General features: G+C 41.7%; 1 protein-coding gene across 1 annotated transcript in view; it reads right to left on the bottom strand.

The window, feature by feature from the left end:
* ALK (ALK receptor tyrosine kinase) overlaps window positions 1-18,009 on the bottom strand; it is a 319,150-nt gene that overhangs the window by 218,423 nt on the left and 82,718 nt on the right. Inside the window, exon 4 of the mRNA XM_062573543.1 lies at window positions 4,333-4,497. Coding sequence (XP_062429527.1) covers window positions 4,333-4,497 — 165 coding nt within the window. The remainder of the gene's footprint in view (window positions 1-4,332; window positions 4,498-18,009) is intronic.

Raw genomic sequence — 18,009 nt, 5'->3', positions numbered from 1 at the left:
CCAAGCTCAAGAGGTGTGCATCCCTATGAGTAAGAAGGGCAGCATAAGGGGCAGGAGACCTGCATGGGTGAGCAAGGAGCTCTTGGCCAAATTCAGACAGAAGAAGAAAGTACACAGAATGTGGAAGAGCGGACAGGCAGCTTGGGAGAATTACAGGAATGCAGTCAGAGTATGTAGAGATGCAGCGAGGAAGGCTAAGACCCTGTTGGACTTGAGTCTGGAAAGGGATGTCCAGGACAACAGGAAGGGCTTCTTCAAATACATCAGCAGCAAGAGGAGGACTAGGGAGAATGTGGGCCCACTGCAGAATGGAGCGGGGGCCCTGGTGACAAGGGATGCAGAGAAGGCAGAATTACTGAATGCTGCCTTTGCTTCAGTCTTCACTGCTAAGGGCAGCCCACAGGAATCCTGTAGCCTGGACATGAGGGAGAAAGTCTGGAGAAGGGAAGACTTTCCTTTGGTTGAGGAGGATAGGATTAGAGACCTTCTGGGCAGGCCAGACATCCACAGATCTATGGGCCCGGATGGGAGGCACCTACGGGTCCTGAGAGAGCTGGAGGATGTTGTTCCCAGGCCACTCTCCATCATCTTTGAGAGGTCCTGGAGAACTGGAGAGGTGCCTGAGGACTGGAAGAAAGCCAGTGTCACTCCGGTCTTCAAGAAGGGCAAGAAGGAGGACCCAGGCAACTCTAGGCCAGTCAGCCTCACCTCCATACCTGGAAAGGTGATGGAACAGCTCCTTCTGGATGTCATCTCCAGGTATATGGAGGAGAAGAAGGTGATCAGGAGTAGCCAGTATGGATTCACCAAGGGGAAATCCTGCTTAACCAACCTGATAGCCTTCTGTGATGGAATGACTGGCTGGGTAGATGAGGGGAGAGCAGTGGACGTTGTGTACCTTGACTTCAGCAAGGCTTTTGACACTGTCTCCCGTAACATCCTCCTAGAGAAGCTCGGGAAGTATGGGTTAGACAAGTGGACAGTGAGGTGGATTGAGCACTGGCTGAAAGGCAGAGCTCTGAGGGTCGTCGTCAGTGGCATGGAGTGTAGTTGGAGGCCTATGGCTAGTGGCATCCCCCAGGGCTCAGGACTGGGTCCCATCCTGTTCAACGTATTCATCAATGACCTGGATGAGGGGACAGAGTGCCTCCTCAGCAAGTTTGCTGAGGATACCAAGGTGGGAGGAGTGGCTGATCCACCTGAGCGCTGTGTTGCCATTCAGGCTGGAGAGCTGGGTAGAGAGGAACCTCATAAGGTTCAACAAGGGCAAGTATAGAGTCCTGCACCTAGGGAAAAATAACCCTAGGCACCAGTACAGGCTTGGGGCTGACCTTCTGGAGAGCAGCTCTGCAGAGAAGGACGTGGGAGTGCTGGTGGATGAGAAGTTGACCATGAGCCAGCAATGTGCCCTTGTGGCCAAGAAAGCCAATGGTCTCCTGGGGTGCATTGGGAAGAGTGTTGCCAGCAGGTGGAGGGAGGTGATCCTGCCCCTCTACTCAGCCCTGGGGAGGCCTCATCTCAAGTACTGTGTCCAGTTGTGGGCTCCCCAGTCCAAGAGAGACATGGAGCTACTGGAGAGAGTCCAGCGTAGGGCTACAAAGATGATCAGAGGGCAGGAGGGTCTGCCCTATGAGGAACGGCTGCGAGAGCTGGGTCTGTTTAGCCTGGGGAAGAGAAGACTGAGGGGGGATCTTATCAATGTGACTAAGTACCTGAAGGGAAGGTGTCAAAGGGATGGGGACAAACACTTTTCCGTTGTCCCATGTGACAGGACAAGAGGCAATGGGCAGAAACTGAAGCACAGGCAGTTCCACCTGACCGTGAGGGGGAATTTCTTCCCTGTGAGAGTGACGGAGCACTGGCACAGGTTGCCCAGAGAGGTTGTGGAGTCTCCTTCTCTGGAGAGATTCAAGGTCCACCTGGATGCAACCCTAACACGCTGTAGGTGACCCTGCTGAGCAGGGAGGTTGGACTAGATGACCTCCAGAGGTCCCTTCCAACCTTACTGATTCTATGATTCTATGGACTTAGAAATGGAATTTTAAGCTAACCGCAATAGAAAATCATCAACCTTGCTTCTGGGCTACAAGGCCAACCAACAGTCCTTCCCTTCCTCTGCTTTTAGGAGCGTATAAAACTGACTGAATACAGACAAAAGTAGAACTTTTCAAAAGAGAATCTGAAAGAAACACAAACTGACAATATGCAGTGCAGTAGTAACCCAGCTGCTCTCTTCCCTTGGAACAGGGAGCACTAAAACCTCATGCAGTCCCTTTCCGAACTGACCAGTGGCTTCTGCCTCAGCTCCCACATTCTCATGAGCAAGTTTTCCACTCACCGTGGCAGCATATACCTTTCACACCACTGTTACAACAGTTTCTTTGAAACTAGCATATTCCTTTACAGAGCTTCTCATTTGCTTTTATTTTATGATCACTTGCCAAACATCTCTTAAACAGATTAATTTCCTCACTGGTTTTCCCCATTTCTTCCACTCCAGAAAGTGACGGTTACTCTTTTCAAATCAGTTCAAAACAAATACATTTTAACTTCCAAATTTCATTAGTGGTCAACTTGCATAACAATTTAAGTAAAAGGAAACCTTTATATATTTTAATAGTTTCTCAACAAGAACATTTCTGATTTACTCCAAAATCTCTCTTAACTGTATCTTTCTTTATAGCAAATAATTTATTATGTACATACATGTTCTTCAATGGGAAAATTAGAAGATATTTGTATGTATTGCAAACATAGTCCATCTGCTTTAAGCACAACACAGATCTCACCAAAATGAGTGAATCTGTTTACATCAGTGCTGAAGCAATCAGCCCTAAAAGTTTATTTATAATTGATAGTGGTAGAAAAGTACTATACCCTGACACAGCTAAGAAAGCAGAATGCATGAACATGAATGAAAGCTGCACTTTTCCTCAGTATTCCTCAGCCTGAATTTAAGAACTGTTACAAGCAGTCAAATTGCAGGTCTGCAAAATCAAATGCCATCTCTGATGCTGGCCAGTAAGAGAGGGGTCCTTTTGCCTGTACCATTCTGTAACAGATTTTTTAAGCCGGGGACTGTAGACAGACCATTTTATTAAACAGCCAGAGATGAATATATTTTGCAAGAATTCATTCAATCCTTCTTTAAACTTTTGCATACATCTGATCTCCATAACATCAAGTCAGGCATCTTATTGCCACAGTTTATTCATGTACTACATGAAAAATACTTCCTCTTGCTTGTTCTATACCTACTACCTGGTAAATTCATGGCTGTTCCCTGTTCTTCTTCACTACACATTTTTACAGACCTCAAAGTCCTACCATCACATACAGATTGAAGTATTTCTGCAGGTTTAGTTTCTATTTCTATGGAAACCGTTCCTCATTTCTGATGATCTTTGTTGTCCTTCCCTATACCTCTTAGTTCTATATTCCCTTTGCCTGGAAAAGGCTTTTAGTCCTAACTCCTTTTTTCCTTATTGTAGCTTCATTTTCATCAACACCACTTGACTTCTTACGGGAAGAGTTTTCATGCAGATGTTACCAACAGTAGGAAGGATGTCAGGGAGTTTTCTGCCATCTCAGGATTAAGATAGCACAAATATATCTAATAATCTTTATGAAATACACTGCGGTTTACAGACATGATCACAAGCAGGAAAAAGAATCCCAACAAATCAATCTTTCCTCTAAGGAAGAAGAACAGAAAATTACATTCCCATCTTTTTATGCTTCTTCTTTAAAAATAGCATTGTTTTTCTTACATTAAGGGTGAAACCTATCATTCATTTTCCTCACTAAAGGGTAAACATAAGCCATGGACACAAGGAAATTGTCTAAATTAGTTTGTAAATAAGCTAGCAGTAAGCAACGCTTAGAGCAAAATTAAAGCTCCAGACTCAATGGTTTTATTCATTTTACGGATCTCTTCCATGCGCAAAATGACCTTAAACAGATTGTAGCATTCTCATGCTTTAAATTACTCAGGGTGAGGTAAAGCTGAACTCATCAACAGTTATTATAAGAGCTTTTGAGGAAGACAGTATATGTTAAAATTACTATTCTCACCCTGCCTATGGCACAGGTCAGCTTGATTCTGATTTTATATAAGACTACTTTTGGTATTTTGCTTCCTACATATTTGATGCAGATTGTCCTTAGACAAAAAGCAGATACTTCATATGCAGAGTGACTCCTCTTGTTTGTCACACTGCTTGCATTCATTATTTGCCACAACAAAAGGATTGTAGCTGTCTAAAGTATTGTAGAGGAAATGGTTTTTACAACCACTACACTGAAAGTATTACATGGCTTTATTCATTTTACCTTTTGGTGTATCCTCAGAGTGATCTCTTTCTGGTCCATCTGGGATGTTTAGCTGTGAAACATCTTCTGCATTCACTCTAAGCCAGGCCCTGTTGTGATTTCCTTGATCTTTTGAGGAAAGGGAATATTCCAGTTCACAAGGAGATTCAAAATTGCAGTCAAATACTGGAAAAGAAAAACAAACAGAAAACATAACAGGTTAAGTTCAAATTCCTCTATGCTGGAAGGTACATACATACCCACCCACACACGTATATATTTTTTAATAAGCCAGGACTTGTTTTCTTCTGCAATGAGGAAAAGAGATATTGGGGAAGCCCATAAATAGACAAGAATTTGTTCAGAATGGCTCAGGCTGAAAGGTTCATTATGGAGACAGTGGCAGATCAAGAGGAAGGCCCAACAGCCAGTGATTTTCCTTCTAGTTAGATATAAGGGCAGCACAGGCTAAAGTAGGAAAAGCCATCATTTAGACTGATGGGAAATAGCTTAGTCAGCTGATAAAATGAAATCTCTTCTGGGATGAAGGTTCAAATCCAATCAGGAGCATTACAGTACCAAGGCTATTAACTAACTTTATAGTCATGTTCCAGATCAGTGAGCCAGAACTCTACAAAACATACCTCATACACTCTAGCCATATTGTGGATACTGGAAGCCTTAGGGATTATACCCTACAAAGTAAGCTTTTGACCCACTGGGTTTGAAACACTTCAAAGCAGTAGTTGAAGCTTTATCTGGTGCTGTAAACCTTAGCCTGCAGGCTGTACAGCCAGCATCCATCTACAACACAGATACTTCTTTCTGAAAAGTTTCTCTTTTAGAAAGCAATTACCCTGCTGGTGCAACTATGCTTCTTATCTCCATGTACAATTTACTATTACATCATAATTCAATTTGCTTAACAAAACATCCAGCGATAATCAGTACAGATTTTTTTTTTATCACCATTGCTAAGTTTTTCTTGAACGGATGGTATATGTTTGCTTCTACCACCACAGTCAGCACTCAACACAATACTCGTTAAAGGAAAGAAACTATTTTCAAACTAGCCTAATGTGAAAAGGCCAGGTCCTTTTGTAAAAGACAAAAAAAATCCAATTATTCCTTAGAGAATGTTGATAATGTCTACCGCCATGCCACAGGTATGCAAGCAGGACTAATAATCTCATTAATGGCAATTCAGACTATGTCTTTTTTAAAAAACTTAAATTTTATTCTCTATTAAACATTTCAATTCTTCTCAGAGTGCACAGATTTATGCAGTTCAGCATATTTTCCAGGTGATACAACATCTTTTAACCTCAAAGTCAATACTTTCACCCTCTGTATATACTTTTTTAGCTAATTCACCTTTTTAATAGCAAACTAGGAGAAGTAGACTATTTTTCCAGTTTACATTTGGTTTTCTTACTCAGGTATTTTAACATTCTCTCAGCATTTTAATTGTTTCATAACACCATGAAAAACAACGTAAGGAATCAGTATCTACCATAAATAACATTAAAAAAGATTGTAGTATTTCCTTCACCATGAATGCATAAGCCACTACCTTTTTCAGGCCTCTGTATTATCAACATAAATTTTGCGATACTATGAAGTAGACTCGAATAATGACAGCAGGAAACAGTGCACATATTCATGCTATCCAGTTTATAGTAATATTGTATCCAAAGTTCAGACCACTTTTATCTCTACTCCCTTACTTGTTCTTATAGAAAGAAAAACAAATCCAACTTTTTAAAAAAAATATATAAAGAGCCTATTAAACTTTGTACCTGTGCACAAACATACACAAGAACATTGAACCACACGTTACTGAAGGCACATCATCACTAATGACTAAGTCACTTACGGGGGTACACATTGATTAGTATATGCTTTAAAGCTGTCAAAAAACAAGAAAGAAAAAAAATGCAGCTCACTCAAGACTACTCTGACAGGAACCACAGAACTACAGAAGGGAAAGCCCATGCCAAGGAAAGCATCAGGCAAGTGCAACCATTTCACATGAGCTGACTTCATTCTTTGTGGGCTTCTGCTCAAGTAGTCTTGCACATTTTAATGACCTGTCAAGTGGTCACTATTTGCTTCCACTCTTCTACCATCCAACTACCGGAAAAAGAAGCCTGCGCTTTCTCTTACCCCTCTACCTCCAAGCACAGCAGCATTTCAGAGCATCTAGAAGGCTATCTCACCTTCCTCCTCCAATTCTTACTCCTCCCTGATTACAGTGCCTACAAGAACTCAGCAGATAGCTCAGCTCCCTTGTTTTGTTTCCTTTTCCAGAGATCTGTCATTTGGTTGTGGAGCACTTAATGCAGTAGGCCTCTGACCTACAACTGCAACAACTTATTTGAGATACCTGACTAAAAAAATAGTCAGCACATTCAGTGTTATGAACCCTGCGAGCAACTAACATCTCTGCCTAAAGGGGGAAAACAAAGGAAAGAGGCAAACAGCAGTACCATTTCCTTCCCTTAAACAACTACAGAGAAGTGGACAAGATCTAACATGCCTGTAGCAATCAAGCTGAACACCCTTTAAAACAGGTCATTCCTTGGAAAAAGAAGAGATTACTTGGTAAACACATCTGAGAGCATTGATATTTCAATAAGAACATATTTGCACCTATTTACAAAACTTGATAGTTCTGGTAACCCTCTCCCTACATTACCAGAATATATGCATTCTTCATAAACTGCTATTCAAATTAATGTCATACCAGGCCCAAATTCTGGTACAGTGCAATTTCCTATTCAGCAGAAAGAAATGATGAAAAAGAAATGCTATCTGATGCAACATAGCAAAGCCTACGCACAGTTCACTCTCCCAAGCCTAATGTCAGCTTCCTAACCTTAATCTTTCCTTGTTTTACAGTGTTCTTCACTATAGATAACGTAATATACATTATATATATATATAATATATATATATATATATAAAATATATTTCTCTCACTGATAAGCTGTTCTTGGTGAGCTAGCTGCTGCAAGACCATATAAACCACATCTGCAAATACAGAACCTTTACAATGTTTGAATTACTGCTACAAATCACCTGTCAAATTTTAATACCTTTACAACAGGTCTTTCTCCTTACTTTTTGACTTTTGCCTTAATATTAAACACATTAAGTCTGACACTAAGGTTTTTTATTTTATTTATTTATTTTTTTCTGGTGTGGCTAAACACACAGAGAAGTAGCCATTTGCCTTTGGAAGCTGAATAACAGCCATTCTTGTCCTTTTTTAAAAACAGCAGACACTGCAGAAAAGGTAATTAAATGTAACACAACCATTAGTGATTATTTTTTTAAGCTACTACCAATACAAATTGACCAGATACAGAGTTTTAGGATTTGGACAGTGTGCCACAATGAGATGTCACACAAAGATTTATATCCAGTGTATACGTTTGTGCAACAGCTATATTGACATTATAGAACCTTAAGATTCTATAGGAATTAAAGTTCCAGCAAATTGCAAAGTCTTTTTTTAAATATACTGCAAAAACACAGGATCCATTGTCCAACAATTTTTTGCATCTACTGCCATTATACACTGAAGAAACAGAACAATTATTTATTAGAAGTGTATTTCATAATCATTATACTTTCAAAGAGGAAACACAAGATGATGCTAACAATCAAATACAGGTAAACATCTGTTTAAGAAAGATGGTAGACATCAATCCACTTTTTGGTATGTAAGATACCAACCATAAACTGAAATGTAAATTAATCCATCATGTGATTGAAAGGACAATGGAATCTGTGTATATCTGATGATAATGAGTCTTGTGAGTGCTTCAATTTATTTATTTTTAATCAAAGATGTCAACAATAATTTGTGCATAAACAACTAAAATATCTGGCAACTATATCTGTTTCAATTAAACTGATTGAAGTTTTCTAATAAGAGATCAAAAATAGTAGTATAAATAATACTAAATCTCCAAAACACAGTAATTTGCAGAAAATATCTTGATACAGGTCCGATTACTGATCAGTTGCTTGATGGATCAGCTTAGATCACTTGTCTAACTGCACCTCACAGAAAAATGCCTTAAGGAATATGGAAATACAATACCCGTTCTTTTTAAGAAGCTACCGATTCTCCTTTCTTCAGTTGCCCAGTAATGGATTAAGTTTGTTTTAAACCAAATCTTTCAACCACAAAAACTGTATCAGTCACTAATTTCTTCATACACTGTTTCTTTCTAGCTCTACATGTTTCTGTTCGGAGGGTCCTTTTCACCTCTGGCCTCTTGGATCTCATAGATCTCTTTCTACATGACCTTCAGCAGATCATCCTTTTGAAAAGGTGTGGCAAGGGGCAGGTCTTTCCTTCTCCCCCTAAGATAGAGAAGCAGTATGTAGAGGTTCTCTGTTCTCAGAAGGACCAGCTTAAGCGATATACCTCTTAATTGGCATCTGATTAGCTTAAACTTGACTAATTTGCACTATATGTACAGATACAAGCACACAACTTACTTAAAGGTCACTTACATGGATCAAAGCGGAACCACAGGCTTCCTCAAGAACAAACCTACTCCCGTAGCAACAAACACAGCAGCAGTGTAGAAACAGATAAAAGTTCTTGCACAGAATGTCTCTTTATAAACAAATATTGACAGATATTCCTTGTGGAGAAGATATAATTTAAATTGTATAGTAGAGAAGTGCTCTGCTGAGTGAGCTTTGAGACCTCCATCAGTACTCACTAACCTCTATTACACTCATGTTATAAGGCCTATAAGCTTTTAATTTATGATAGAGAAAAGACAAATTGATTTTCCAGTTATTAATCCTAGGGAAAGAGCCAGTTCCTGAAGCTTTCCTCCTTTCCTCTAGGTAAAAAGGGGCATAAGACATTCAAGCTAAGGGTCTGGATCTCCTTATTAGGCCCTTCTGAATTTCTGTTCAGTACATTAGGGGACACATAAGGGGTAATGTAGGGAAGCCTGCAGTGATAATTGTTTTTCCCAGAAAATGGAGAAAGAGTAGGAGACTGTGCTTTCTGGCTGTCAATTCAGTAACCTGCAGAACACCAAGGAGGAATTCCTGGAAGAAGGCACATTGAATATAATGAGAAGAGAAGCATTGGAAGAGAGCATTGCTCTGTTAGCATGAAGCTGTGAAACTCCTTGCAAATTAAGCCCTACTGCCATCTTTCTGCTGTGTGGCAGGAGATACAACAGCAATACGAAATTTGCAAATCAAATTTCATAGGACAGGACAGAAGAGATCAGGAAACCACGCAAAAATGCAGGGGAGGAGGGGAAAAGTTGTCATCAGTTAGGAAAATTAAAGAAGTGAAATAATTGCAAGGTTTAAATGTTGTTCTTACCTAGACAGAAAACATAAAAAGACATTTTCACCTATTTCTTTCCACTGCTGGGCACTGAGGAAGAGCAAAAGGGCACACTACAAAAGACAGCAAAACATGCACATCTCGACTGGGTATCAGCAGCCTTACTACCCCTAGCAGATGTCTGCTTGTCAGTAACAGCCTGGCCTTTGGGCTGCACCCTCTGCAGCTGACGAACTTGCTAAAAGTAATGTGTTTTTAAAAGATGAGGTCAGGAATTAGGAAAGAAATCAAAGAACCCCGGGGCACTGCAACATGCTGTGCAGCCTGAGGATTCACACAGCCTGACACGCCTTGCTCGTCCGTGCATGGAGACTGGCTGAGCAGCTGGACAGCAAATCAATCCTTTTCCCCACTACGAGATTCCAGGCTGTACTCATCAGGGATTTTGTTTTCATTTGGAAATATTAGTGCAAGTTAGCTTATCACTCTGTGTCCTTCATCCACACCAGTACATCTTCATCTCCTCTCCACCGACCTTGAGTTCGCTGACAGGGATTTCTCCCTGCTCTCACGGGACGACCCTCAGAGCAGAGGCGGCCGTTACGCCCGGACCGTTAGGGCAGCGCGGCGCGCGAGGCGCGGCCGTTACGCCCGGACCGTTAGGGCAGCGCGGCGCGCGAGGCGCGGCCGTTACGCCGGGACCCTCAGAGCAGAGGCAGCGCGCGCGGCGCGGCCGTTACGCCCGGACCGTTAGGGCAGCGCGGCGCGCGAGGCGCGGCCGTTACGCCGGGACCCTCAGAGCAGAGGCAGCGCGCGCGGCGCGGCCGTTACGCCCGGACCGTTAGGGCAGCGCGGCGCGCGCGGCGCGGCCGTTACGCCGGGACCCTCAGAGCAGAGGCAGCGCGCGCGGCGCGGCCGTTACGCCCGGACCGTTAGGGCAGCGCGGCGCGCGCGGCGCGGCCGTTACGTCCCGACGCTAGGGCACGTGCGGCGCCGCAGTTACCCCCGCGCCCCGTCCCGGGCCGCCCACGGCGCCGAGCGGCGCCCGCTCCCGGACACCGCCGCCCAGGCAGCTATTTCGCGACCCGACAACCGGGATGGGCGGACCCCTGGGGCTGCCGCCCCTTCTGCTGGAGATCCCCAGCAGTTCGCTTTAAGGCAGCGCTTTTCTTTCTTTAATGCTGCTGCCCAGGGTCTCTTACTATCTTCTCTCACCTTAAGCAGCTTCCCAGCCCGTCTGCCTCATGCTCAGCAGCACCGGCAGCTGCCATCCGTGCCGGGCCGGCCCCGCAGGGGCTCCCGCAGTGGACGCAGAGCCGGCGTGCGGAGCCCGAGAGGGGGAAGCCGGCGCCGTTGCTGACGGTGGGCGCTCCCGAGGGCTCCGCAGCCCTTGCTGCCTGGAGCAAGGGCGGCTTTGGCGCAGCTGGCGCGTCCCTGCAGTACCTAATGGGCCTGTCTTCTGCAGGGAGTTGCCGGGGGTTGCTGGAGATGTTACCCCTTGGCAGGATCAAGTTGGCTTCGGCTCAGGGATGGAGCCGACCCAGTTTGCCTGCAAAGGCCAGGTGTGCTCCCACAGCACTGCCTGTCTCTTCACTATGCACATTAAGAGAGAGAAAAAAAACCTGCAAGCTTTCCCCCAAGAGATGCTATTACAATTAGATTATGTCTCGAAAAAATAAAGTTGTAGAGAAGCTGTACCTCACAGGACACATAATTCCACCAGCTTTATAGAAATACTATATAAACTGCTAGGAATAAAATTAGGGAATCCTGGTACTCGGGCCTCCAAGCTAAGTGTAGGACATGTTGCTTTCCTGTTTGGAGAAGCTGTGATGGCATCTCTCTTAATGCCAAAAGCTTTAAAATTAATCTACTGGAGGGCAAGTAGCAGCTGGATGGCTCACATCCTCAAGTAAATGACAATAATGTAACCATTCATCTATTTGTTAAGAGAATTTTTAAAATGACAGCATATACTTTATATCCACCCTGTTCCTCAGTGTGCACTAGGGACTGAATCACCAAAATCTTTGACAGCTGCTTTGTTCAGTGGAAATGAAGCTACAAAGAAGAGGGCCAGGAGTTCTTCATCAATCAATTATAAGCACAGTCTTTTGCAACAGCTACAGTGAGGTGCAGGGAGATGGTGTGGGAAGAACAGCCATTAAGAGCTCTCTTTTTCATTTCTCCTGCTGTAAAAAAGTGACAGAGCTCATTCTCCACACAAGAGAAATATTTGTCCACCAAATTTCCCTTGCGTGCAGTAAAAACAATCAGTGAAAATGCATTTCTAATGCCAGTTCTGGTCAAAAGTCTGAAGAACTAACAATAGTTAGAAAACATGCTCCAGTTGACTCAAAACAGTAGTTGGATGAACTGTCATATTTTGACAATTCATACAAGGGATGTCTTGCATGAAGTCTGAGAGATCTCTACAGGAAATGAATACTGGAGAGACACAGAGAAAAGACATTTATTGTCTTACTGTATGCTAGTACTGAATGTTGAAATGTTGAGCTGTCATTGGCATATTATCTGCAGATGAAAGAGGATATAAGGAAAAGAATAACTTCAAAGAAGTTACAAATTTCTCCCTAATAAGACTTTCTGTTCTTTGCTTAACACAGCCTTCAGTTTACTTAGACAGCTGCTGCTTCTGCTGTTATTCCCCCCGCCTTGGTTTTCAGCCCCATTACAGGTGGCAAAAGGAACATCTAATGACTGTTGAACAAGAATTCTTATAAATGGAGCAATTCCATTAATTTAGTGTCAGTAACTGCTGTTAATTGAAGACTTACCCTATTATAAAACTCTACCAACAATTATGTTAGAATACTTCCAACATCACAAAAAGCTTCTTTTGAAAGTTAGCAGATGTCAGAACTAAGGTAGTATATCACTTTTGCATTATCTTTAACAAGGAAGAATCAATTCACTTTTTCCTCTGGGATAAAATATTCTCCTTATTCCTCTCCTGACTTAATCTCACCTTCCAAACTGGAGCTTGTTGTAATAATTAGTTAATATCTGTACTTTTCACTATGCCTGCTATTTGAGTCAAGAATCGTGATAGGGTTATCATTCTGAAGATGACAGTATTAGTCTGATTCATTGTAGATTTATAGAGTAAGTAGTCATGGGAACCCAACTGTGACTCTTTATCTAGCTGGGGCCCTCCTTCCTGCTGTCTTCCCTTTTGTTTGATGTTGAGACTCACTGAGTTTACAGTCAGCAGTATCTAACCGGTACCCAACCCATATGAATGAAATGGAGTTTTGAATTCATACATGCAAGGGTACTTGATATGAGCTCCACTCGGCCTACCAGAAGAAAAAAATAATAATCTGGCTCCTCACTGAGCAGCTGCTACACCACTGATTCCTGAGCATCAAATACTCAGAATGACTCCAAATTATTCCACAGTAAAATTAGTTTTTCCTAGCAAGTTCAATTCAGGAAATCATGATTTGCTCACAGATAACAATCCAGTAGAAGGTGGTGTGGGGTGAAAGATGTTCAAATTATTTTTCTGAAGACAGGGCTGAGTGAAATTATTAATAAGTTGTTAATAGAGGCCATCCTTTGGATTATGCTTTTAGTAGCTATTAAATCAAAGCTCTGAATAATTATGCGGGTCTGCAGAATTCACCTCTTGTAGACATTTTTAACTATACCAGTCATTTGATAACCTAATCCATGATTTCCCTCTGAGTTGTACTTTCCAGTTAACTTTAGAACTCAAAGCATCATTGTTGTCTAGAGTTTTTAAATTTCAGGGAACAAAAATTATCTATAGACTAGATAGCAGAAGTTTGATGCAACACAAGAGAGGTTTATCTGCATTTTGCATGAATCAGTAATCAGCACTGGGTGGTAGTAGTTCAGATGTCTTAAGATCCTGTTTTTAATACTCTTCGCTCTTCCAACAAGAGTCTGGAAAGGCATTCAGAATGTTTTTGAAAACACCAGCAAGGAATAAAAGTCCATCTTACATTCTTTATGCCTATTCACTTGAGCGAATATTGAATAGGAAATAAATGAGTTGCTTACAAACATATATGGCTTCTGAGCCGAAGACAGAGGTAGGAAAAACTAGTTTGACACAAAAGAAATCAGTTGGCTGTGTCTACCATGGGGGCATGTACCCCTTCAGTGTGGACACCCTTCCACACACTGCTTTTCCTTTGACATGGCAGAGCAGGTGGTGTTGTAAACCTCGCTAAGTCTCCTGGTCTGACTGGACTACAGGGCACACATGGCCTTGTGCAGATACTAGCTATTATGACTAAAACAGAAATCAAGGGGGAAAAAGAAGGATGAGCATCAGGAAAAATTCCTCAGTAAAGACATTTCTCAAAAGATGCAGCAGATGCTTCACTGGTTGAATCATTTGTAAATTGGTTAGAAAGATTCTTTAAAATTACGCATATTGTTAGACCTGCTGAACTGACGAAGAAATAACATTGTGATTCCCACAACAAAAACATTTCTTTATATTGCTGGCATTTTCTTACAGTGTTCTGGGATGGTATGACTAAGTCTTTGCATTAGCATTAGCCAATAAACGTTCCATGCCCTCACAGTTTCAGAGAAGAGTTTAAAGACATGCTCCAGGATTACATTAAGCATTTAAAGAATATCAAAAGGATGGAAAATATGATGTTGTTGAAAGGTCGGGAACTGTGATGATATAAAGATGATATGGCTTTGTGGGGTCATACTTCTCATTTTTGGATGCTTGGATTGACTTTATTCACTGTGAAGTCTAAAAATACTCAGAGTCTAGTCCAACAACAGGCAGCCAGACAGAGTGAGGCAGAGAATACTATTCAGCACTCCCAGCATGTACCCAGCAGTAATGCCCACTGTGAAAATGGCATACATTTATGGTAGTGTTAATGCAAGGGGCATGAGTATTCTCATTTGGTTAGTATCACTGGGGACTGCTAAAGATGTTTCTGCAGTTGTTAAAATGGAAGTTCACAGCTTTCAATGCCAGGGAGGTCTAACAGGCTCAAAGGAGCACCAGCATGAGACAAAAGTCCATAAAATGGACTCAGTAAATGTAGAATTGGAAAAGGGAATCAGGATTAAGCCAAATGTGCATTCATTTGACTGAATCTCTCACAACAGGGAGCAAATCTTCCATGCATACAGAAGAATATGGAAAATACAGGAATAAAACCTATAGTGTTTTATAAAAAAGTGAATCTAACAGTGTGTGGGATGTTTTGCAGATGTGTGTCCTTCATCATTGTGAGCCTGGCTCTCCAATGCAGTAGTCTCACTCTTCTTCCACCAAGTAAAGCACAGTTATGCCCTGGCATGTCTAAAGATCCACACACAGCCATATGTTGGCAGTAGCAACCACAATCTGTAGTAGCACTCTGCTTTTTTCGAAGATAGAACACTTGTCTGGGCCTGTTTGCTCAGCTGCAGTTTTTCACATAGCCTGTAGGAATGCATTTCTTTTGTCAAAGCTGCTTCAGAATGGCCAGTGCTTTCAGCTGCTATGGAGGGATCTAGCAAAGAGGTGCAGAGACACCATGACTGTGTAAGAATAGTGTTAAACAGCAAAAGTCATCTCTTGTTTTCCAAATGTCATAGATGGCTATCTTTATTATGCTTTGTCTGCTATTCTCATGAATGTGCTTTCTTTCAAAACAGAATTTAGATGGGTAGAACTGCATCTGATTTTTTTCCAGTTGGTAGTTGTTTCTTCAGCTGCCACCTTACCATGCCAGAGTTGGGCTCAAAGTTCATTGCTCTTGACTGGCCTGGGGGGACCTATAAGAGGGATTATTTACTGTGTGAAAGTTTCCAGGCCTTACGGGGTGCCTGTCATCTGGAACCCCTCTTTTATTTTACAGAAGCATTAATGGGTTTTATGCAGTAGACAATTGATTCCTTATACAATATCTATACAGAAGAGAAAATTAATATCCAGCCAACCAGGGCAAGAAATAAAATATGAGGCTGAGTGTAGTTAATCATGTAAGCCTCAGGACAGAGTTCCATCAGTGCTGCAAATGGGAGATCAATATGCTACACTAAGTCCACATATGTAGAATGCATTGAAGTTTGTTCTAGCCACATGAAATAATCTGAGTGTACCTCGAAGAGAACAAAATAAAACATAAAAATATGGGGTTTTAAAGACTCCTACCAAATTCAAATTCCCAAGTAATTTTGACTTATGAGTTTGGCTTAATTTAAGTTTCTGTTTTCTGCAAAGGAAATGGATTTTGCATCTCTGAGATGGTGAGCGATAATAACTGCTTGGATAGAGATAAATCTAGCAACCTCTAGACAAGATAGAAAAACATCTTGTAAATGCTTCACTCAAGTATCCTGCTGTGCTAGCAATTATCTTTTAGGATTGCTGCATACAGTTTCAAAGATACCATCTAGCTCGGTTCCTGTCAGAACTACTAGAGTCAATCCCTGAGAATTTTTAATTCTGAGTGGAGCAGGGAAGTTAGTCTGGCAGAGGAAGAAAGGCCTTACATTCAATATACTCTGCCTTTCAATCAAGGAAATCTGTCAAAAAGTGGAACATAGGAAAAAAGTAATTAAAACAACCAATATTTCCCTACTTCAACAATGTCAGTAGAGTTAATTAGATGGGTCTCATCAGATGATTAGGCAAACAAAGTTTTAATAGAAGTTTTATTGAGCCCTCACTAGTAATCTCAGTCATGCTGCAAGTGGTGAGGAAAGCTTCTAACAGAAGAGTAGTAAAGGACTTGGGCTTTATACCTGCTAAAATTTACTGTGTGATTTTGGATTAATCACTTAATCATATGTGGTGGTCCTGTGACAAAGTTACTAGCCTAGAACTAGAATGATCTAACTTAGATTTCTTGCCTTGCTCTGTTGGACACTCTGTGTGACCTTAAGAGAACTGCTTAGATCCAGAGCTGATAAAGACATAAGCTGCCATGCTTGTAGTAATTCTGGACAGATGGGGAAACAGAATGCTAGATTCCTGGGGAAATTTAATAATAAACATTCAGGTGCCTAAAAATTTCAGGGATGTAGCAAGATAGAGAGAACCTTTAAGAACTGCTCTCTTAGGCTTGGGGCATTGCCTGTTGGGCTGACTGAAAGTAAGCTTTGACTGGTCTGTAGGCTGATTTGGAAATCCTGTGAGGTGCAGTGCCGAGTGCAAGCTAATGACTCTTGCTGTGGAATAGACCTTGAGAGAGAGTTGATCTCTTAGACCAGAACATAAAAGACTCCTTATGTTTCACTGCAAAACTGTCACCAGATACCTCAGGCAGGTAGGATGTGATGATGAGAAAGATTTTGCCATCTTTACGACCATCACCTGTGTCGAATCCTTTTTATGGATAGCTATACCCTGGGTAATTTTGAAGACGTGACTCTACTCCATGAACTCACATCAGTCCTCTGCATAGTGCATGTCTGAAGTGGTAGGAAGTGCGTCTGCATAACGATGCTGTGGGGTGCTCCTTTCTGAAGAGCATTACAAGGCCACTGCTCTCTCTGTAATTGAGAACAGATTCTACTGACCTTGGAAATCTGAAAGTGCGAAGCTGACAAAACCCAGACCAATCCTGCCTCTCTTCAGGATTCCTTACTCCTCCCAAGGTACATGTCCTGAAGTACACCTCTTGAGAGAGAAGACAGCTGAGAACGGGACACTGGCATTTTCTAAAATAATAACTAAACTAGTTAAGTGTTGTGGGACCTTTTAAAAAGAGAACATAAAGCACAGTAATATGCTCATCCAATTCTGAACCACTGAGTGAAGACTATATTTCGTGTAACACATGATCAAATTCTTGCCTTTCCTTGCAAAACAGATGGTTAGAATGTGGTAGAATTTGGTCCTGTGCAACCCTCTAGAATCATCATAAATCATTTCTGATAGATGCAGTACATTTATTTCCTTGTGATGCTGTCAGATGGAATCAATGCTTTTAAGGTTTTAAGAACATTACCTTTCCTTAGAATGGTATTTCTGAGACATTTAAAGAGTTTAGGAAGAAGTAATAAAGGATAAATTAAAAATCATCCTTGCAGCTTCTGAGAAAGCCAAGATCGTGGTACTGGCCCTTCCAGGATGAAATTGGTGTGTTCTCATTGTTTAAGCAGATACAACAGCTAGGAGCAGATATTGTGTGCCAGTGGAAAGAATATATATTGCACACATAAAAAGCTGCAACATAAATTTGAAGAAATACGGGACTCCTTCATATAGGTAGGTCAGACTTTTCCCTCAAGCAGATAATTACAGGCTTGGGGTGAGTAAATCTTATTAGCCTCTCAGCATCTTATCTTCTTTCATAGAGACTAGTAGTAGATATATTCCACTTCAGTCACTTTTTGGATTGCAC

Source organism: Rhea pennata, chromosome 3 (genome assembly GCF_028389875.1).
Source record: "Rhea pennata isolate bPtePen1 chromosome 3, bPtePen1.pri, whole genome shotgun sequence".
Classification (NCBI taxonomy): domain Eukaryota; kingdom Metazoa; phylum Chordata; class Aves; order Rheiformes; family Rheidae; genus Rhea; species Rhea pennata.
This window is presented reverse-complemented; position numbering and strand designations above follow the sequence as displayed.